The sequence below is a fragment of the Ammospiza caudacuta genome, chromosome 2 (assembly GCF_027887145.1).
Source record: "Ammospiza caudacuta isolate bAmmCau1 chromosome 2, bAmmCau1.pri, whole genome shotgun sequence".
Lineage (NCBI taxonomy): Eukaryota > Metazoa > Chordata > Aves > Passeriformes > Passerellidae > Ammospiza > Ammospiza caudacuta.
The window spans coordinates 26,444,254-26,468,283 of NC_080594.1; the positions used below are offsets into that span (position 1 = coordinate 26,444,254).

Here is a 24,030-nt window from a genome sequence, read left to right on the forward strand (position 1 = left end):
TGTGACCATTTGTCTGCCCTTTTGGCATTCAGAAGGGCAAATGATGCTTGACCTTTGTGACTTAAGTTTCTAAAGAAAGCATCTGTTTTTGAGTGAACTTTTGTTTTATCCATTTTTGTTTTCATCTGGGAAAAAAGGAATCAGGAAAATGGAAGAAGTCAAAATGGAAGGCATGGTCTGGCCAGCTTAAAGCTGTAGCTTTTCCCTATTCCTGTGCTACTTCTGTGATAGCAATACCTAGTACAACTGCCCTGTCGTGTGCATCTATATGTGATGTGCACCCACATCATGGATTATAAAAAGAAATATGATTGGTCGGGCACACCTTCAACCTCAGAAGTGACCAATATTCCACTATAAAGGCTGACATGGTATCTTCACTTAAAGATATTCCATAATCTTTCTGCTGCATCTTTAATATTTAGAAATCTAACCCAAATGACTAGAAACAATGACTGTGCATGGTTGAAACCATAGCTATGCAAGCAGTTCCTGACACTGGTTTCAGTAGGGTAGAGTGGTGCTACAGTTCCAATGCCCAAGGACATCAATGAGAAGGGAGAAAAAAACCCATTTCTGAAAGTGTGGCAGAAATAGAGATGGTTTAGCAGATTAATTTAATCTCAAATACTTTTGTAAACATTTAATCCAGATCACTTTTGTAGGCAAGGGTATGAGCAGAAAAGGTAAAAGAAAATTTGAAATTTGGAGTAAGAGTTTAATTAAAAGCATTATTATAGAGAGCTAGTTACACCTCATGAAAAATATACTTGAATGAGATTTCTTTTTCTGATGAAAATAATGCATTTCAGATTTCTGTATTTCAGACAGTGCTAACTCTGGTTGGTATGTCCACTTAGCTCTCATTAACTTGGATTTATCAGTGAGGTGGGCAGGACCTAAAAGAACAGGGACCCCAACTGAAAGAATAAATAGCCATGCAGTAAGCTTTGTAGTTAAGAACTTTATATTGTATTGTATTGGAACAGGTTCTGCCATAGCCATAAGTCTTATTTTCATTCATAAAGTCAGCTAATTACAATGGTAATGCACTGTAGAAGTGATGCTGTCTTTTTAAACATGGTGTTTCAAAAAGATTTTCTTACTGTTGTTGTTATTATTAAAGAGCATGCCCCATGTTCTTTCTTAAATTTTTCTTTTCTGGGAGAGACCCAAAATGTGGTTTTCTGTTTTTCTTCAAAAGCATAATGAAATCTCACTTTCCAATAAATATATTTTTTTTTCCTCCTTAGAAAAAGTAGTAAAAAGCACATTGTTGGACAATTGTAGTGCCCATGGGCTGGGGCTGTGGGATTCTTTTGTTTGGTTTTAATACAAACAGCACCTGCTGATGGCCTTTGTTTATAAAGGTTTAAAAGTATAAAGGAGTCTTTATTGTTTAAAGCTTCAATGCTACTGGTTTGAATTGCTTCACTGTAAATGCGTCTGCATTTTTTGAGAAGGCAAGTAACCAAAGTCCCTTGATTGAACAGCAGAGGAACGAGGCGTGGATATCTAGGTGGCCTGGGAAGATTTTCTGCAACTGGCCACCTATTGCTTGGATAGCTATTGGAAGACAGACATGGGGGCAGCCGGAGGCTAAGTCACTCTGTTCAGTATGGATATCCATGGTGGTGACGGTAGTCATCTTGGTAGCCTTCCTGGTAGCCCTGGTGGTAGCTGTGGTAGCCATAGCCACCATACTCATCATCGGGGCACTGCATGCCCAGTGACTGCTGGATTGTCATTTCCTGGCGCCGGAGCTGCATGGAATCAATCAGGTCATACACAATTGCCATAGACCACATGGGAGAAGGATACCAGGATTTGACATTGCCATCTTTCCCCACTAGAAGCATGGAGAAATATTCGGGGCTAATTTGGAAATAATTCCGAATGTCTTTCACTAAGTTAGCCGGGATGTCTTCTCGGTCTACAGTTGAGCTTCCTAGAAAGTGATCACATAAAATCAGCATTAATGTTTTGTTCAGGAGATGATGATTTCTAGGTAAAAAAATTAGCAATGGGACATAAGATACAGCCCAAGAGTTGGCAATGTAAGATTCTTGTCATTTGCGAGTTCACATCCATTTTCTGTATCTGAAACGAAATTCCTTTGAACTAAGGATGTATTTTTAACAGCTTTTTAAAGTTGAGTAAACTTTTCCTTATTCTCTAGCTTGAAGCTACTGTAGTGTAATACATCTTTTTGTCACCCAAAATCCATTAATTTCTTTGATGTTTTTCAGCTTGGGTCACCAGTTTATGTATTGCAGAAGACATATGTGGAAAACAGTAACAATGAAAGAAATTAAAATAATTGAAGTGTGATAGAAGAATTGCAGGATATAGAGCCTCACTCTTGAACTGTCATGATATGTGCAGTATGGAATGTGGTAGATGTCAGTTCCTCTTTAATGTATATGTTCTAGGGTAAATCTGGTGAACTCCAGGCTTTTAAGTGTGAAGTCTGTGTTGGGTAAATGAGTAGAAACTGTAAGACAGTAAGTAAAATAAGATCAGCGGGCACATATGTACATAGTTGGCTTGGCAACAGGAGTCTTAACACTGTGGCACCTTGCCTTACAGACTTGAAGTTCTCTGAAAGAGGTCAGCAAGCAGATGGTTAAGAGTGGCCTGGCTGATAAAGGCAATGTGAATTTTCAGAGGGCTTCCAAAGGTCCAATGATAGCATCGTTGAAGCAGAGGCAAGGTAGGAGTGAATGTCAGTGTTACTACAGGGATGCATAGGGATTAAAAGTTCACCTTTCTTCCCACACAAGAAATAAGAGGAATCAAACAAAGGTATAGGGGCCAAATAAAAGGTACCTCTCAAGAAGCTCTCCCTGTAGAACACATGCTAGAAGTCAACATCAATTCAAGGAGAGATTAGACAAAGATATGTTGATCTTAACAAATAGGAGCTATGAACAAGGTCATGAAGCCCTCCAGTGAAAAATCAGTGGAGGCTGCAAGAGTGTTGATGGAAGAAGTCTGACATCAGCCTTCTCTGTTTATTTTTTCCTCATACATGGATTTAATATTCCTGTGCTGTAGAAGGACTAGAATGCTTTAATGCACAGAATGAATAAGCTGCTTTCTCTTTGTTCCTCCACTGATGGAGGCAGTTGTTTGGATTAGGTAGCAGAGGAACCCACAGCATTTGACAATGATTAAGGATTCTTTTAAGGATCTACCTGGAAGAGTATGCTGGGATACAAGTGGAGTACTAAAGAGAGCTTATAAGAAAGATGGAGAAAGACTTTTTACCAGGGTCCAGAGAATGAACAAGGGGTATTAATTTTACACAGAAACAGGGTAAATTTAGATTAGATATAAGGAAGAGGTTTTTTAGGATACAGGTGGTATGACCCAGGAGCAGGTTGCCCATGTGGATGTTCTGTCTCTGGAAGTGTTCAAGGATAGGTTGGATGGGGTTTTGAGGAACCTGATGAAGTGAAAGATGTCTCAGCCCATGGCAGGGGCTTGGAACTAGATTATCTTTAAGAGGTCCTATCCACTCCAAGCCATTCTATGAATATAAATGAGGAATCCATAGAGGAGAATCTGCTGAGTGTGTGTTCTATTAACCCTGCAAACTCTTGAGCATGTAAACAGGCACAGACATTCCTGTCTTTGACAGCAAGGCTGGCAGAAGAGCATCCTGGGAAATTCAGGATTTCATTTCGCAGGAAATCAAAATGTGAGGTGAACCTCAGATATTTATGCTTTTCTTTCCTGAAGAACCTATAAATATTTAACCCAGAAACGCCAAGAAAGCTTTTTGTTTTTGTGTAATTTCTTAAAAGAAACAAAACAGGAAAACAATCATACTCATCCTCTAAAAGAATTACAGCAAAGAAGTACTCAGCACTGTAAAATGCCCTTCATAGGTAGTACTGAAGAAACTGTAAACAGTCACTTACCATTAATTGGATACAACTCTAAGACACCTCCAATGTCTTCTCCAACTCCCAGCAATTTGAGGATTGTAATGTGGCGCAGACCTGTGGAGGAAATAAAGGTTTTGGTTCAATCCAGATCTTTGGGCAGATTTCAGTTTAATCAGCCAGGTCTGTTCTTGCTATATTAGGGCCCAGTCTCAGCCAGCCCTCCAGGAGAATTACTGATTTCTATGGAGTCCCTGCCAGTCAAGTAATCTGTCTCAAACATAATGATAAGCTGATGTGTTGAGTAAATGTGCTGTCAGTTGCATACAGCTGTTCCAAGGACAGCAGTATGGTGATGTGGTTCTGTAGCATATGGATACAAGCATCAGAATCACCAGTAAATTGCAAAGGCCATTCTCCAACTCCAGGATCTTCCTACACTGTTTTCTTGACTAATAAAGCTTTTACTTATCATACACACAGCAAAAAATTATTTAGAAGCAACATAATCTATGCCAGTTAAACTCTGAATGACTACAGGGAATAGCTTCTGACAGATACTTCTTCCATTTGTTCTGCACAGAGGCTTGGACTCTGTTACCTCTGCTTTGAAGAAAGACCTTAGGGACAGCAAGAACTGTTCATGTAACATGAGTCAGTACAATCTAAAAAATCTTTGATGTAACTGCTTTTATTACTTGGAGGTAAGATGCTTGGAAACATACCACTCAGTTAAAAGTGCTTAGTTGAGAAGTGCTTTAGAAGCTCACTGGATTATGTTCAAGCTACCAAAGGGTGGGGATACTCAAATGTTTTGACTACATTTTATTCTTCAGAAAGCATTTTGCAGTGGCCCATGTTGCAGTTTACGTTGGTACTTTCCAAATGAGGTGATGCTGATGCTCTGAACGTAAGCCAGGTGATTATGAGTTAACAATCATACTGTGCAGATCTCCCTTCTGGTGCAATTGAAATGCATTGAAATAGCAGCTGTTCAAAGGGACCTGTTTGTTCTGTTGAAGGACTTGAGTCCAGACCCTGTATGATGTGTGCATTGCTAGGGACTTAAGGAGTAATTCTCTCTGCACTTTGTGGCATGAAGACAGAAGAGTACCTCTGGGTCTTCCCCTTAGTTGTCTCCTGGAGGAGCCCTTCTCTCTCCACTGACTATGTAGGTGGACCTTGAGTACCTAGTTATGGGTCTGGGAGGGCCTTTATTGGATTGAAAAGGATTCCGTTAATATTCTTACAGATTTTGGCAATGAAGCAGTAAGGAAAAGAAAAAAACCTTGGTGTCCATGCATTTCCCTGATGCCTGGCCTAGTTTGCAGTTGGATTTTAAAGGATCTGCCCTTACCAAAGCATTTTCCTTGTCAAGTTGTGCAGTACCAAAACAACTATTAGTCTCCAGAAGTACAAGCCAGAAGTACAAGCCAGAAGAGAAGCTTTGGAGTGCTAGTATTTTCTGGTACATGAGTTTAATGTTTCAAAAATGATTCCAGGGAATCCTTTGTTTAGCTGTCTTAGCCACTAGTGTGCTGTACTACCTGCTTAACATAACCTTCCATTTGGATCTGGAGGAAGGTTTTCAGTTGACAGACTTCCGACTGTTCAGGTTCAAACTTGAGCAAAGGAACCGTGGTGACATCACCAAGGAAGGATGCGGTTTGGGGGAGCAAGAATATAATTCCTTCTGACTCACCAAAATTGCAGGCTTGTCCACTGAGAGCAGCAAGCTGCTGGGAATAAGCCCAGTCTTCATCACTGGGAGCAGAGATCACCACCAGGCGCCTTCTCCATCGGAACCTGAAAAGAGAGTGTGGCCAGGCATGGTCATGACATGTGACTCAAGTCCTCTCAGAGTTTCTGTTTTCTGTAGGCTGATATATGTCAAATCTCTCACAACTTCTAAGTAACAGCTGGATGGGAAATCTTCCCAGTTCTGTCCATCACTTGGAGAGGATAACGTTTTGTTTGAATTTTACAGCTTGTTTTGAACTTTACCCCTCCAAAACTTTCAAAGAAACACCTGCAGTGCTGCTGCTTCACCAAACAAACACTGCAAAGTTTATGATCTTTGCTCAAAGCCCTTCATAGTTCCAGCAGTACTGAGAAGTGTATATTCAAGAGAGAAGGATTCCTGTGGAATTCCTCACTAGGCATTTAGCTTTTACGTCATTCACCACTGCTGGAACTGCACAGTTATTTTGCAGTCCAAGAGGTGTCTGAGAATTAGGGTGGATCTTCATTTCAGACATAACTCATACTTCTGTGTAAATAATCACTGACCTCTTTTTTCTTTCCTGCACCACATTTGCTCAAAATACCTTCAACATGGCTCTAAATCTAAACTTGTTTGTAAGTGTGTGGTTGTGTCAGCCCATGGCTGTATAGGGCATGCATGGAGCAGTAAGTAAGATAGATCTTGGAATCTTGCTTTAATAGGGACTGCACCATCTATCCAAGATTTTGCATAAGGATCTCCTTTCTTTCCTGTCAAGAAAAGGCAGTGCCATAGGGACACTTAAAATTTTTAAAAATTCTAACCTCTAGAGGTTTTTAATACTCTCTCAACAACTTGTTTTTTAAATATAAGTACTTCTTCGCTTAACCTAAATAAATCAGATTTATAGGAATTTGCAAAGCTGCAGAGATATTTTTACAGCAGGAAATGATCTTTTAAATGGATGCAGATGTTACTCTGTTATAATAATAGCCTGCTTTTCTGCTGTACCATGTGAAGATCTCAAAATGAAGGCAAACAGGGGTGTGTTTTTAGTGGGAAGATGACTCGCCCTCAAGACACCTGCCCGCCTGGACTGGTTGATGGTGACAGGGAGCAGAATGGTTCCCCCATTATCCAAGAGGAGGCAGTCATAGAACTACTGAAATGCTTGGATATTCATAAATCTATGGGACCAGACGTGATCCATCCCAGGGTAATGAGAGAGCTGGCAAACGAGCTTGCAAAGCCACTCTCCATCATTTACCAACAGTCATGGCTCACTGGTGAGGTTCCGGATGACTGGAAGCTGGCCAATGTGATACCCATTCACAAAAAAGGTGCAAAGGAAGATCCTGGTAATTATAGACCAGTCAGCCTGACCTCAGTACCAGGCAAAATAATGGAACAGTTTATATTAAGCGCCATCACGCAAAAATTACAAGATGGCCAGGGTATCAGACCCAGCCAGCATGGATTTAGGAGGGGTAGGTCATGTTTGACCAACCTGGTCACCTTTTATGACCAGGTAACCTGCCTAGTGGACGCAGGGAAGGCTGTAGATGTTGTTTACTTGGATTTCAGCAAGGCCTTTGACACTGTCTCCCATAGCATACTCGTAGACAAACTCGCAGGCCGTGGCTTGGACAGGAGCACTCTGTGCTGGGTTCAGAACTGGCTGCATGGCCGAGCCCAGAGAGTGGTGGTGAATGGTGCTGCATCCAGCTGGTGACCAGTCACCAGTGGTGTCCCTCAGGGATCTGTGCTGGGGCCAGTTCTGTTTAATATTTTTATTGATGACATGGATGAGGGTTTAGAGTCTTTCATTAGTAAATTTGCAGATGACACTAAATTGGGAACGTGTGTTGATCTGTTAGAGGGACATAGGGCGCTGCAGAGAGATTTGGAATGGTTGGATGGATGGGCAGAATCTAATGGGATGAAGTTCAATAAGTCCAAGTGCCGAGTCCTGCACTTTGGCCACAATAACCCCCTGCAATGTTATAAGCTAGGGACGGTGTGGCTGGACAGTGCTCAGGTGGAAAGGGACCTGGGGGTGCTGGTTGACAGTCGGCTGAACATGAGCCAGCAGTGTGCCCAGGTGGCCAAGAAGGCCAATGGCATCCTGGCCTGTATTAGGGATAATGTGGCCAGCAGGAGCAGGGAGGTCATTCTTCCCCTGTACTCAGCACTGGTGAGGCCTCACCTGGAGTATTGCGTCCAGTTCTGGGCCCCTCACTTTAGGAGGGACGTTGAGATGCTTGAGAGTGTCCAAAGGAGAGCAACAAGGCTGGTGAGGGGCTTGGAACACAAGCCATATGAAGAATGACTGAGGGAGCTGGGATTGTTCAGCCTGGAGAAAAGGAGACTCGGGGGTGACCGTATCACTCTCTACAACTTCCTGAAGGGTGGCTGTGGTGAGCTGGGGGTCGGTCTCTTTCTCCGGGCAACAACAGACAGAGCAAGAGGACACAGTCTCAAGCTGCGCCAAGGGAGATACAGGCTGGAATTAAGGAGGAAGTATTTTACGGAGAGAGTGGTCAAATACTGGAATCATCTACCAAGGGAGGTGGTAGAGTCACCATCCCTCGAAGAGTTTAAAAAAAGACTGGATGTGGCACTTGGTGCCATGATCTAGTTGAGGTGTTAGAACATGGGTTGGACTCGATGATCTTAAAGGTCTCTTCTAACCTAGAATTTCTGTGATTCTGTGATTCTGTAATGCAAAGGGTCAATTCTGCTTCACTTAAGAGAAGCTGAAGATAAGGTGGGACTTGCTCAAAGTCAGAGAAGAAGTTGTTAGAAGAGCAGGGCATGCTGATGTGTTTGCTTGTTGATTGATACTGATGTTTTTTTACAACTATAAAAGTAAATCCTTGAAAAGCAAACCTCAATTTTCATCTTTCTCAGGAGGAACAGCAAAGAAACATGAATGTGCGTGTGCAGTTAAGTGAATAGGAATGAGAATCATTAAGGATCACATATGTGATATGAAGAAAAGGAGGGAAATTTTGTGTCATTGTTCTGCAAATTGCGAACAAAATAATATTTGTGCTATTTTGTATAGAAAAGCCCCTGGTTACCTATGAACAATGAGTGAGAATGTGGCCATTGGATCGTATTTTGCCTAGGGAAAACCTGCAAGTCACTTTAAGATACTTTTATATTTCTTTTTGGTTCTGTGTTTTTTTTTTTTTTTAATATCTCATTTGGAGTTACACAGTTACACGGAGCTGAAAAGTGTTGAAAGCCATTCAAGCTGTTTATTCCCCTACCCTAGGAGCACTTGGTGTGCTCATCTGGGACTACATCTTAGATATGAATTCAGTTGGTCCTTCACAGCTGTTAGTTCATCAACACTAATGTACAGATTTCTGCTTTATTTCTGACATCAGAAGTCATGGACCAATACTCCTGACAAATCTGCCAGACCCATCCCTTTGTGGATCCTTTCTTCTTCCTCCACCTGTTTTGCATCCTGTTCTCATGTGTGAGCCTGGAGAGCAGCACAGCCAGTGTCTAGATCTACGAGGGAGACTTGCCCCCAAACTTAAGCTTTTCCTCCTTCTACATGGCTTTTAAGCATTACTCAAGCTGGTTCTGGCTCTCATGGTCTCCTTTCACACCAGGCAGGTTTGTAAGAACAAGCTCTGGAAGGAGTAACACCAGGGAGATGATGCCAGGGCTCTTGTTCAACTGGGAACATGATACGGGACAGAGCTGGAATTAATTTTACTGGGAATCTGACCAGTTAATGTAGCTAGAGAAGTCCACCCAATATTTAAAGCCTGATGCTTGTTTCACAGACAACAAATGCATTCTGTGCAGCAGCAGTTCTGTTTATAGATGCAACATTCTGCCTTTTTCGTGCCCAGTTTTCTAATGTGTGTTTATTACTAGAGCTGTTTCCAAGCAAAGAAGGATTTGGGGCCAGTCCCTTTCCAGTATACAAGATCTTTCTTGTGCTGATCAGCTGTTTCCAAACTGTGGTTCTTCTTGGTGGTCTCAAGGATGAATCACTGGGACCTAAACAGGAGGTGGTGAAGTGGGTGGGGTGGATCTTGTTAAAAGTTCTCTTTCTGTTGAAATGGCCATTGAATTTTAAAATGTTTATGAACCAACAACTTATTCATTTACTTGTTGCTCCTTTCCTCCTTGTCATAGTCTATCATGCTGCCTCACTAATTTTAAAGCTTATTTTTAAAGCTTATTTTTAAATTAAGTGTATTGCCATGCATTCTCATAGTAGGTGACGAGGATGCAGTTGTAACAGGTAAGGTCTAGAATGATGGGTAGCCCTAATTTCATGTCAACTATCCTGTGGGCTGTCACTGCACAGCTCTTCTATGGGTCTGAATGCCCACAGTCCAGATACATTTATTGCCTGGAATTTAGGTCTCAGGGTAGAGATGCATGTAGAGATTGCAGAACCAAAATTGTCTTTCTGTAGAAGGTCTCTGACATTTTGCAAAAAACATCTGCAAGACCTTTAATAATATACATGACTAATACTAGCAAAGACAAACTGTTATCTCAAGCAGGATAAGAAATAAGTTATAGAGAATTAATTACTGATTTGAACTACATGGGAGGGATTAGAATGGAATTAATGAGATTGGGATGGTTGATGATCAAAACACATAAACACTATGCTTCCTACATTCAAAACACGGAGCTAACATCTGTGAATTAATCCTTATTTGTTCTTCTAATACAAATCAGTTTTATTATCTCTATGTCATGATGAGGAAACTGAGGCCCTGAAAATCAGTGTCCAAGGAAGATGTAGTTTGTCAGGAAGCATGCTTCCTGTCTTTCAGCCTTCTACACAAGACTACATTCAGCTCTGGCTGCATCTCCGTATTTGTTTAACATTGTAAATACTGTGAAATCTATATTTTAAAATTCCAGAAATAGTTACATGAGTATTTTTCTGGTAATAATAATTAGTAGATAATTAGTGGAACTAGCAGTAGATAAGAACAGAAGCCAATACCTGGATAAGAAGCTCTCAAGGGATTGTTTCTTATCTTCTTTGCAGACAATGCCCTCTTTTTTCTGTCTTTCCATGTCTTTAATTCGTGATTGGAAGGTGTCAATCAAATCAAACACAGACTTCATTGCTATGGGTACTTCATAGTATTGCTGTTAAGAAAAAAAACCAAGACAGGTGGGTAGGAAGATGCTCCTATTAGCAGTCTTTCTGCATGTGTCACAGCACTGTAGGACATTTGGAGATCCAAGTATTCTAATTTGCACACAGGCAACAGAGCCTAAAACAGATCAGAAACTAGAAAATATAATTGTTTTTGCAGTCAGACTGCCCTTTGGAAGTGTTATATTTTCAGTATTTGCCCAAAGTGATAAAGCCAGGACATTGCAGTTGTTATATCCTTTTGTAAGGCCATTCAAGTAGAGGATTATCCTTATGTAATGTGCTGTCATCCTGTTGAGCAGCCAAACTGTGTGTTTTAGAATGCCAGGTACTACATTAAAAGCCTGTCAGGTGTGAGGAGGTTCTGTTCCTCATCATCCCACCAGAAACACACAATTCCTGAGATCCCCTAAGTGCAGAAAATGAAGATAGCTACCTAAGTTCTGAAAATTTCGCTTACTGTTTGTTCTTTTGCTTGTCCTTGAGCAATAACCAGATCCTGCATCAGTATCTGATGTGCCTCACAGGCAAGTGAAGTGTAATTTCCTAAATTTTTCAATTTTTTTTTCATATGTTTCCAATGCATTTTCTTTCAAAAGAGCTGAGTTCAAAGAGTTGAAACCCTCACCTTGACCTTCATGTCAGTGTCTGTCAACACCATGAAGAAATCATTGTAGGTCATCCCATACTCTTTCCTCAACTCACTGATGAGCTGCTGGTCCACAAGATCTTCATCTTCTATCACTTTCATGGGCTTTTCATTATCTTAATGTGAGGCAAAGGAGAAATAAAAATAGTCATGGAATCACACAGCACTCTGCCTTTAATTTTGCCTTTTAAGAAAAGGGAAAATGCATTTCTCAGAAGCTCTCTTCCTGCTGCATATTCAATGTATTATAAACCATATGTGTGAACTTTTCATTCATATGACTTTTAACTGTCTAGTTTTCCATCCCAATAGTCTTTGAAAATCAGATGATCCTAGGACTCATGCACTTCAGTATTTATCATTTGTACATTCTTTTGAGAAATCTTGCTTTTTCCTGGAAAGATCTTTGAGATTTTTTCAATATGCTCATACATGTATATGCATGTACTAATCATTTCACGAGCTCCTGAAATGTAGCCACTTCTGTAATTGAAAATAGAAATTTTGACTATGTGCACCATGTGCAAATGAAACAGCATAGGTGATTTGCGTCAGTAAAATATAGCTAGAACAGCTTGAGGTAGGCCAGGAAAGTAGAGTTAACCTTACCAATCTTAAAAATTTACATGCAGTGACTATAAGAAACCAGAAACGGTTACACATTTCTTGAATGCTGCAGTGCTGGCAGCACACCTCTTTAGATACCCCACTTTGGCACTCTTCCTCCTTCTGCTTGCTGATTCTTGCAGCCTGACAGGCAAAAAGTTAGTTTTGGCAATGATTTGTACCTACTCAGTGGTCCACTCTAAGAAAACATTCTGAAACAATGAGAAAAAGACTTCTGAAGACAGAGATTTGAAGACAAGCCTGTGGAGCTACTGAGGTTCCTTACATCCTGTGCAACCAGGGTGCATTGCAGTCAACTCCTGAAAGTCTCCGTGTCCTCAGCACAGCTCCATACAACTGCAGCAGTGCTGAAACAAGCCTCCATAACTGTAAGCCTGGAAATCTAAGGACAGGCTAAACCACACACCAAGTGAAATGTTACCTGGGCACCAAGAGCTTGCTAACCTGCCTATGCCCTGTGACACCACTATGAATATTATATTCATCTCCTCACTTAGAAATCTCAGCCATGGCTTAAGCAACCTGCCTGAAGTCAGAGACACAGCAGGTCATCAAGAGATGGAATCCAGAGGTACAACTTTTCAGTCCCTTGGTCCATAATTATTTGTCAGCAAATAGAGATGTGATTAATTGATCCACAACAACACGAAAGATTTTAGTCATTATACAGCAAAGCATTTAAAATTGTTTTCTAAACATACAGGGCTTTTAAGGAGCATACTGATCTGATTCAAATTTTGCAGTAGATCCATCCTGTGTAGTGTATAGACTGAATGAAACTTCTGAATTAAAATTTTGGGAAAATGTCTGAATTAGAATCTGATCTTTAGATTTCACATCTTGAGCCCACTGCTTACAAAATAAAAGCCAAGCCAGAAAATATTAAAATTTGGTTATACTTATCATGCTATATATCTAATTTATATGAGTTTTCATTGTTATATTTACCTCAGTTCAAAGTTTTATGAAGAATTAACAAGCAATGCTATTAGCTTTTGATTGGATGTATTGCAAGATGTGCTAATTGGTTATCCACTTCATAAATATATCTAAATGTGCTTGATGAGTGAGATTTATGTATTACGAGTGGCAAGTATGACCATTAAAACTTAGACTAAAAGTTCATGTTTAAAAGCAAAGACTATCTCATTGGCCTAGATGGAGATGGAAAAATGCAAAAGTTGTTATTGTGAAATGTGATGGAAAACAGCTAAGGTACAGGAGTTACTTAGACCAACTGACCTATGGCACCTTTCTGCTTTAAACTCTAGGTATCAATATGAAGTTTATTAGCTCTTTAGAATTTTCTTTTTAGGAGATTTTCTTTCAAAACTTACAATGAGAAGAAGAATATTAAATTACAGAGTGATACACAAAATTCTGTATCAAGGAAAAAATAATACTACAAAGGCTGACCTGCCTTTCAAACTTGGAAACTATTTCTGTGGAGAAAAAGGAAGTTAATCTAGTTGCTTCTTTCCTTCCAAGTCACTGCTTGTCCCTGACACCCTCCTCATAGAGGACATCTGGGATTTGCATGAAGATCCACCAGAGCTGAGACTGTGCTACTACCTGCAAAGTCCTTACTCTCTTTGCTTTTTCTCTGAAAGAATGGATAAACATTTCTCCATACATCTTTGGCAGCTAGACAGGCTGGGAAGATGATTTATCTCTAGAAATAATTCCAATGAGGTTACAAAGCAGGTGGTTTTAGCAGTGCAGTGGCCTGATAGATTAGATGCTTGCTTTGATTGTAGGATGGGTAGCCAGGGGCTGATGTTTAGTTGATTAAAGCCCTGTTTCTCACGGGGAAAAGAAACCACATTTGCTACCTTGGTCTGAAGAGAGGACCTCTGCAGTGACACTCAGCTTTTGTGTCATTCCAGTGGGAAAGTGGGAAATATTCCCTGGTATCAGTGTGAGCTAATCTCAACCAGTGTCACTGAGATCTTTCATTGACCACTTCTAAATGTGTTTGAAATTTCAAGTGAAAAGTCTTTTCTGTTGACTTTTCTGTTGTTGTCTTTTGTATTTCAGTCCCAAGACACAGCACTCCTAGTAGACCTCATCATGCTGGGTGCTCAAGCTTCTCACTACAGAAACATACTGTGTACAAAATGTTTCTTAGGAGCTTTTTCTGCCTCTGATGCCCACAGAGAATGAGCCTTGAAGAGGCCATACAAACAGGAAGGATGGAGGAGAAAGGGAGGTAGAACAGAAAGATATTTGTATTATTTATTCGTATTGCATTTATTGCAATAAAGCTCAGGATTTGGTGTTTTGGACAAAATTGTAAGATGAACTTCATGTAAGGTTTAACCTATACCCTTCTAAAGCTCCTGTTTTTCTTCAACAATTACTCATATGAGAACTCAGCTGTTATATACTCTTATGTGGTTTGGGGAAAGTTTGGGTGTAGGTTAAGGCTGAAAGAATATAGTCTGTGTCAGAGTGAATGTCTGAATATTAGCCAGACTAGAGCTAACTATAATCCTAAACAGTCCACTGACAGGCAGATGGATCTAGGTACACAAAACGTGACCTTGAGTAACCTTGGCCTGATGTGGCAAATCCTGTACTGCTCCAGATTTGTCAAAGAGGTGCACAAATGGACAGTCTGGCAGGATTTGTGACTCACTGTCACTCAGAGACACAAGGCTAGATCCTTTCCCTCTGAGAGTAGCAGAGGCACAGCTGGAAGCCAGACATAAATCTGTGATCTTCTGGCCATTTCTGTACCAGACCTGAAACACCCTGCAGCTGGTCAAGTCCTGAGCTTTCTGTTCCATCACACATTTTTTCCCAAAGTTTGGTAAAACCAGATGAACTTTGAGGGGAAAGATGTGGTGGACTTGTAAGCAAAATTAGAAGCTTTTATTCTATTTGGAGTATAGAATTGTTGAATATTTGTATTTCTTTGGCTTCATCCAGCAAAGCACTCACAGTGGTGTTAACCTTTAGATTCAGAAAGAAATGAGATGATTCAATGATTCAAGAGATACCTAAGCTTAAGTGCTTTGCTGGACTGCAACCTGAAGTCTTTGTCCAGCCACTGTTGTTACAAAAGGGCAGGTTTTCACTGGTTTGATGGGTACTTCCCCAGGACATGAACACTGACAGCAGTTGTTTCAAAGCTACCTAAGAGAGATGGATGCCCAGTGTCACCTGTCTACATGGAAAATCTGAATGTGTGTGAAGAAGGTGGCACTAAATATATCTAGATGAACTACTTTTCAGGTCCTGCATAATCTTAGATTTTGACCCTGGGGGTCAAAAGCTGGGGTGATTTTTCCCATTGCTGTCTGTATTGTGCCCATGAGATGGAAGGAAAGTATTAAAAGGAAAAAACCTAGCTGGAAGTGGTCAATTTTCATGCTGCTGTTGTTCATGGTGCCGAAAATCGTGATGACTGAGATCTTCCTGGTTGCCATCTTGCAGAAGCTCTCCAGATACTCGTCTCGCTGCTGGATGTACATGGTGTTGTCCGCCTTGGGGGTTGTGATCAGCTGGTTGGTGGCAGAGACAAAACAGTTTGTTTAGTATAAGGAATGAAGCAGGTGATTATTTAGCTGAAGGAGAACCAGTGGCAGTCTACAAGGTGGGCTTTCTTTCCCATAAAGCTGTTATTTATTTCTGTTTGGAGTGTACCCTCATGCCCAGGCCTGACCCAAAGCCATTCAGTCAGCTGCAGGAAAACTTTTGGGAGCAGGTACAGCTGGTTGCAATTGCACAAGCTCCTCTGCTGCTTCTACCACAATGCTGGTAGAAGAAATATCATGATATTTTACAAAAAGCCACATACTCTCCTTTTATTCCTTGCTCTGTTAGGCCGACCAGGTCTCCCTCACAGCCTTCAGTGGTGCTCTGACTCACTCACAGCAGCTGCTCTGCCCTCATCCCACAGTCCAGGCAGGGCTCCCATGCCTGTTTTGACTGCCAAGGGGTGAGTACAATTAGGGCTACATGAGTACTCATGTAATTGATGGCCATCTAGCACGACCTTGAGTTCTTGCTAAGGCCCCTGTGACTTCATTTGAAAATAACTGATTTTGCTTTTCTTTGTTTTCTTTCATCTAAGCTACTTTGATGTCTTATGGGACTTACACTTGCACAAAGGCACAGCTGTGGGCAAAAAGGAAGATGAACAATTACAACAACAGAAGTATAAAAAGCTCTACATTCTACAGTGCTTACTTCAAAGCCTTCTAAGGATTGCAAAGATTTAATTTTAAAAAAAATTTAGAGCATACATCTCAGATCCTTCATCAGTGACGGAGATGAAAATATTCCAGGGAAGGGGTGCGCATAACAACATTCAGTCATCCTACGCAGTAGTTTCCAGCAGAAGATTGCTAGGAATAATGCAACTCTAGCACTGTAATCATTCTAACTGGCAGCAGTGAACTGCAATCAAACACCTGCCACTGATCCCCCAAATACAAAGAGAGCTGGAATATGGACTCACGTTTTATGATTTAAGGTCACAAATAATCACCAAAATCCTTCAAATACAAATTTATGCTTTAACCTGTAACAGGAGTAATAATTTTCTGGCTGCCTTCTGAAGTTTGTTGGGCCTGAAGGCTAATTTTTACTGTACACTCATTACAAATCCAGTTCAATGTAAAAACATTTCTAGGCTTATAAAATCTGCCTCTCATTTATGCAAAGACCCCTGGCATGACTACAGCTTTGGGACATGAAGGTGAATGAGAGTGATAGATAGAAAGGGGATTTTGTTTCAGGGTTACAGTATGTAAAACATTGCTTTTAAAATGCATACAAAAAAGCTTCAAATTAAAAAAAAAAAAAAAAAAAAAAAGGATTATGAGAAGGGTTTGAGGACTGAGATGAAAAACAGACCATTGGTTTATATTGTCTCCTCTTTCTTTTGGAGGTCATAAGCTGGAATGCAGAGTCAAGCCTGAATCTGATCTGCTTCATCAAACCTTGTAGAACAAAGCAGATTTCCAACCAAAGTTTTGTGCCAGGTCTGTTTTAACCCAGGCTGTTTGTGCACTGTCTCTATCAACAGAATCACTGGATGGTTTGGGTGAGAAGGGACCTTCAAGTTAGAAGTAAGAAGGAAATACTTCACAGAAAGAGTGGTCAGAAACTGGAATCATTTACCCAGTGAGGTGGTAGAGGCATCATCCCTTGAAGAATTTAAAAAAAGACTGGATGTGGCACTTGCTGCCATGATCTAGCTGAACAGTTAGAACATCGGCTGGACTAGACGATCTTATAGGTCTCTTCCAGTCTTGAAAATTCTGTGATTCTGTGATTCTGTGATCTTGTTCCAACCCTTCTGCCATGGGCAGGGACGCTTTCTACTAGACCAGGTTGCTCAAAGCCCCATCCAGCCTGGCCTTGGACACTTACAGGGATAGAACATCCACAACTCTCACTCTCCATCTTTTTTATAAGCTCTCTTTAGGTACTGGAAGGCTCCTATAAGGTCTCCCTGGAGCTTTTTCTTCTCCAGGGTGAACAACCCCCACTCTTTCACCCTGTTTCCAAAGGAGAGGTGCTCCAGTCCTCTGGTTATCTTCCCGTTCCTCATTTGCATGCGTGCATGTGTGTGGGTGGGTGTGCATATGTGTATATGTGCGTGTGGGTATATATGGAGTGTTAAAAAAAAAACCTGTCAGCTTGCATTTCGTCAACACAGAGAAATAAACAAAAAACCCAAACTCACAAGGCCAAAATTTCTAAACATTTGTAAGACTGCAACAAAACCTCCACCATAGAGAGGTGAGGCTATTGGACTAAAAACCCGTACAGTTTTTTCAATTTCTGCACTTGGGACCTATATTTGTCATTAATTGAACTTAACCCAGAATAGACTTCAAAGTCCCAGATGTTTGAAAGTCACACTGAAATCTGAAATTGTTAATGACGTAGAGCTTAAAACCCCATGTCCTTCTTAAAAGATGTTTGGAACAGCACTGAAACAATGTCCTCAGAAGCCAGTCTGAAAGAGAAAAGTACAGCAAAGCAATGGGGATCAACTTGGGTAGAGCTGCTTCTAAGAAATGTGGGCTAATTTTCTAGAGAGGGAGTTTAAAGACTCATGAATGACAGAGTTAATTGTAAGGATTGTTCCCCTAAGGGAACTGAAGAGTTTGATTGGAAGGAATGCAAATAGGCATGTGTGGGGATTCAAAGAAAATTGAGAAATTCTTTATTTTCCACATGGCAATGAGAAAATAGTTTAGCCATTGTTTTTACTAATAACCAAACCAAACCTATTCTTCAGGGAGCTTCAGAGTAGGCAGGTTGAGGATGTAATTAGATTCAGGAAAAGTGAGGTGCGGCATGGCATAATCATTTGTCTTTGGTGAGTTCTGGCCTGATAACCTGAGATTGTGCAACTCTTTTCTCAGATATCCAGCTGTGAGGTGGCCCAGTATCAGAAGGTTCACATTTCAGACAATCCTTTAAGTTGCCAGGACTGTGGTGGTCTGACATCTGTGAGATTTACTTTTGGCTCTTTTATTTTCAACTTTGTTTATATTTGTCCTGATGCTACCTATATTCTTGGAAACCACAACATTGAGATCAAATTTCAAGGATCCCAACTTCTACAGAGAGAAACTTCTATAGTTTCTCTCTCTGAGCTTTCGTTTTGGCAAAATATTAGTAAACAAGTAACTAATAGGCATTATTTGCAAAATTCAGTCAAGTTAAATTTTTTCAAACATATGGCTTTTTTCAACTTCTATGCTAGCTCTGCACATTCCCTACACCTTGAAGAATGGAGATGCGGAGAAGAAAGTTGCCTTGTTTTCAGGCCCATGGATCATTAACAGAATGAATCCTTACATTCCAACGGTTGAAATATTAACTTGGCATCTTAGCTTGGCACCTTAACTATTTGTACTGGAATATGGAGCATGAAAGTCAAAGGCATTTGTGACAATGACTATTGGACAATAACTGTGAAACAGACCAGCTTGCAGCAAGATAATTGCAAGAAACCAGCTCCCACAATAATATTTTTAAAGAAATGTTTTCCTCAGGACATGTGTCATCTGCCAGAAAAAACATTTGTACTACAACTAAAACTGTTTCCTGTCCCAGGTGAAGTGGTTTTTATAAGTAGTTGGGAAAACATACAGTGCTATGAAACCTGGGGACGAGTAACTCCAGACCATGCTGAAGTTCTCAGACTTGAAAACTTACTGGAATGTTACAGTTTAATACAAACAGCAGGAGAAAAACCCCAACCAAAATAAAGTTTGCACAGGATCTCTGAAGATGTCTTGGAGATCTGAATGCCAAATTCTCATCAGATCGTAATCCCAAATTCCCCATCCCTCAGGGCACCTGATCACATGCCTTTGTGCATATCCTCAGTCAGATGTGCACTAGTATTGCCAAGCCACCTGGCTTGCTTCCAGCTTTGGGACACCAGCACCAAGACAAAGCAGGTGTGCCAGCTGGCAGGACATGCAGAGCACTGAAACGTGGTAATTTTGGCAAGCACCCCAAGGTGATGAATGGATGTAATCCACACTAGAACCTCATTTTATTGATCTTAATGATACAGATCCTGACACCTACATATCCACTGGAAGCAAGATAATCTGATGGCTGTACGGTGGCTCATGGAAGTGGCTGGGAACAGATTTTATCCTAATGTCTGGGTGACTGATTCTTATACTGCATGTAAGATTTCCAATAGAAGGCTTTTGAAAACAATAATTTAGGTCTACAAATTTTACCTCTAAAGACAAAAGCACCAGAAAAGAGTACTGGAAGCCCACTTTAAGCTTATAGTTCCACATACTCCTACTACGAGGGAGGTAAGACTTTATTTAGGTAATAAAATTCAGATTAATGAATTACTTACAATGAGTCTCCTCTTGCCTTCAAAATATTCCAGGAGGTTAGTTGCTGATTTCCTGGGAGGCTGTAGGAAAGTCTTCTTGTTGGACTTGGGGAAATCCTCATTCTCAGTCCTGCTTCCTTTCTTCTTCTTACTGCGGTCTTTGTCCTGCTTGCTCTTTTTTTCAGCTTTGACCTTCTTGGACTGCTTCTCACTCTTCTGCTGCTTGTCAGGTCTGTCCTTCTTCTTCTTCTTCTCAGGTTTATCCATTCGGTCATGCTTCTTCGATTCTTTTCCTTTCTTTTGGGGAATATTTCCTGCTGCAAACTGTTCCTCTAAATGGGAACTAGCAGGCTTGCTCTGGTCATATTTATCTTCATACTCGTTACTGAGTATCTTTTCTTGAGTCTTCTTTTTTGGTGGTTTAGTCTTAGTTGGTTTGTTTTGCCCAGGTGTGACATTCAGGTCCCTGTGGTTAAAGTCCTTTCTATCAGTTCTATTATCTTTAAATCTACCCACACTTGCCTTTGTGTAGTGCACTGAGGGAGGTGTTGGGGGATCCGTGAAGCTGTCGTAGCGGGCAGCCTTGTTTGGCTTCCGTGTGGCTGCCAGTGGTTTCTCCTGGGGGCCACGCTGCCGGTCCCTGCGGTTTGTTCTCCACAAAGGAGAGTAGAAGTGCTCAGAGGCTGTGACTCGTGGCGTGGTGGCATCAGGGGCTACTGGCAGCCTGTGGTACTCTGTGGTGGAATGTGACTTCGTGGTCCAGGTCCTCTGTGTGCTGGGGAGGGGTGTAGTTGTTGTTGTAGACCGGCTGGCTGTTGTCACTGCGTGGGTGGTAGCACGAGTAGTTGTGGTGGTGGGAGGGAGGGTAGTGGTCTTTACTGTGGGCAGAGGAGTGGCCACAGTGGTTGTCATTGGTTTCCTCACTGTTTTGGTCCTTGTTGGCTGATTATTGGTCTTCCTCGGATCCTCCTTCTTTGCTGACACCTGGACATGTTCACTGCCAGGGGTAGGCTGCACGGTGCCCCCATTATTGCCTTCCTCAACCACTTGCCCCTCCACCCCAGCTGCTTTGCATGTCTGGATGAAACCCTTCTGCCTCATCTTCTCAATTTTTCTGATGGGGTTCTGATCAATGACTTCGTACATGGCCTCTAGCCTGACTGGATAAGGATACCTTTCCTCCGTTTGCAGGGTTTTCTTCAACAGTACCATGCCAAATTTCCCTTTCTCCAGTTTCAGAAAGCTCATGAGCTTAGGGATGAGGGCAGGATCCAGTGGCTGTTCCAGAATTTTTCCTTCATTGGTTATCCTTCTAACTTTTCCCCCTTCTTCCCCTTCTTCATGGAATAACACAATCTGCTGGATGTGCCTCTCAGCCAATTCACAGTAAACATCATTTTTCAGCAGGCTCATCATGAGCCGGTAGTAGCCCTCAGAGGCATGGGGGGCAGAAATGACCCACACCCGATTTTTCCCTGCAAAGCTGGCCAGGACATTGGGAGAACTTGACCCTGAGGGGAAACGTATCCCTCGTGACTGGGTGGTAGAGGATATCCCTTCATCCTTAATCATCTCAGACTTGGGGTATTTGGCTGCAGCTGTGAGTTTCTGTACCAATCTCACTCTGGTCCCTGTGCCCCTGGCCTGGGAGCGTGCTTCCCCTTGCAGGAGATTGGTGGGTGGCTTTGGAGGCGCTGAGGAATCCCTCTTGGTAACAGGGTGTCGAGGACTTGGGCTTGAATTCTTCAGGGATGCTCCAGACCTTCTCAGAAGGCTGCTTGAAGCCCTGTAAGCCAGGGGCACTTTCCGAACTCCATGGCTCCCCCTTTCCACTAGCCTCTCTGTCCTCTCAGAGCCACACACTAACCATGCTGCCCACAGCAGGGCTAAGCTGAGAGCTGGCCTCCAGTTCATTGTGCAATCTGTGTTGGGGGGGGGGGGGAAAGGAGAAAAATTAGATGTTAACAGTATGATGATGTCTTGCACAAGTGATTAAAACTGCAAAGCACAGGCTGGTTATTTAGTGTGATTTTTAGGTGCTTAAACCTCAGTCCTGCCCTAGTGGCTTTGTAAGTTTTACAGTTATTTTTGGGAAAAACACAGAATGGATCTCTTTAGGAAAAAATGAGATCATCCTTCTGTAACACGATACTGTCTATCTAAAACGACACCGGGATCTGCATCCTTCTCTCTCTCTCACTCTCCCTGTTTCTCTCACACTCTCACTGTACACACATGCAAAGACACACAGAGGAAGGGTCCCGGAGAGAGAGCAGAAATACAAGAATTTGACTTGAAACTTACACTCTCAGGGAAGTTCCTCTGCCAGAGACGAGTTCTCACGTCTTTTTCCTTTAAAAGGAGACCAGTGCCATACAGCTTTACTGTTGTTCAGTGATTTATCTTTGCGCAGCCCAACAGGTCGCAGAGCCTGCTGTGTGTCTTTTAACTTTCTTCTTCACCTTCTTGACAGGCGGGATGAGGTTAGCGGAAATTTCCTTTGTGATCTCTGCTTCTCCATTTACCTGCAGGTCTGGATTTTTGCTGTACCGGTTACCCACACAGGCAGCGATTTCATTTAAGAAAAGTGAACTTCTGGTTGCTCCGAGTCCCTCTCTTTTAAACTTCCCAAACCTCCTTCCCACTCCTTGCTTCCTCAGTCCCGTTCAGCTCCTTTGTTTCCAGAGAGGAAAGCACCAGCACTAATGTATTTTCCAGGCTGAAGGAAAACACAGGAATGTGATGCTGAAAAAAAAAAACAACAGCGGACGCTTCCCTTTCCCCTTTCTCCACGCTTTGACAAAAGCAAATTGTAAAACACTCGTCTTTTTTTTTTCTTCTTGGCTGGCCGCGGTCCCAGGAATGTCAGGGCAACCCCAGCCCTGCTCCGAAGCAGCCTCAGACAACGGTGGCCACTGGAAATGGGGGAAACTTCACTCAGGATTTAACAGCTCAGCAGAACCCGCCTCCTCCCCACTCTGACACAGCGAGGGAGGGAGGAGGAGGAAGGCTCTGGGGGCTGAAACACTGCACAGCATCACAGAGCACTTCAGAGAGGGTGACTCCAGCCTTAACTCTTTCCTTCACGCATCCCAGCTCTCCCGTGTTCGCCAACCTCAGCTTTTTCTTTCCTCCCACCAAATGGACACTGTCTGGATAAGAAAGTATGTTTCTCCATCAGTCTCAATAACAGCTCTGGTGTTTAAGAATTATTATGTTAAATCTCATTATTTCTGCCTTGTCTTTCCCCTTTCCTTGTTTTTATGGCTTTCTGGGAGTTTCTCAGTGAAATCCAATTTTTCTCCACTTTCCAACCAGTTTCTCTTTCAGGTCCTCATGTATGTCAGTATATTCTTTCCTCAAACATCACATGGGCATGACTGTTTGTTAATTTATAGTTTTTAAAGAGACCGGGTTGTTTACTATTGTGCTAAAATTAGAGTCATATCTATTTCCTATGAATATGCACAAGCAGTGGAAAAAAAAAGAAGAGAAAAGATACAAAAATACCTATAGAGACAAGGGTAAAGGCAGGGTCATGTCCTTTGCTCTCCCTTCATGGTCTAAATGACACCATTCTATTGAGCTGACGTAAACTGGCACAGTTTTGCTGGCAACACCTGGTCTTTAGCTGATTCACACTGGCTTCAGTGTGCTGAGCACCCTCAGTGTAAAACACCAGTTAATTGTAGTTGATGGGTAACACCTAAAAATATCCAACACCTTAATACTACTTAGTTTTCCAAGATTTTGCTTTATTGATAGGGATGCTGTTACATGTCTGTGATAACACACTGGATTTGATCTCAGTTATATTGTCTGGAGGTGAAGGTGCACCTTCTACTTTCCTTTAAATTAATGTTTCAAAGAACAAAACCTTTCCTTTCTTTCCATCTTTTTTTTTTTTAATTTTCAAATGCACTGATAAACGTTAGTAGTGGTTTTGCTAATATGCATTCAGTTTGTGTTTTGTGGCAAATGATTTGCCCTGGAGGTAGGGGAGAATGCTGAATGTCTGTGCTCATATTTACACGAGGGCAAAAATTCTCAGCCTTTCCCAAAACATCACATCCTACATTCACTGGGAGGTAAGGTGACTGTACTCTCACAAGAATCACAAAACTGGAGTTCTGTGGAATAGAGGTGGTTAAC

General features: G+C 41.7%; 1 protein-coding gene across 1 annotated transcript; it reads right to left on the reverse strand.

The window, feature by feature from the left end:
* Nucleotides 1-671: 671 nt before the first annotated feature.
* Nucleotides 672-22,768, reverse strand: CCDC80 (coiled-coil domain containing 80). Its single transcript, XM_058825640.1, has 8 exons — nucleotides 22,183-22,768; nucleotides 19,900-21,800; nucleotides 15,394-15,550; nucleotides 11,397-11,533; nucleotides 10,610-10,758; nucleotides 5,593-5,696; nucleotides 3,927-4,007; nucleotides 672-1,948 (listed from the first exon to the last, which is right to left on the reverse strand). Exons 2-8 carry the CDS (start codon nucleotides 21,790-21,792, stop codon nucleotides 1,614-1,616), a joined length of 2,856 nt encoding a protein of 951 aa, XP_058681623.1. The 5' UTR covers nucleotides 21,793-21,800; nucleotides 22,183-22,768; the 3' UTR covers nucleotides 672-1,613.
* Nucleotides 22,769-24,030: the final 1,262 nt, after the last annotated feature.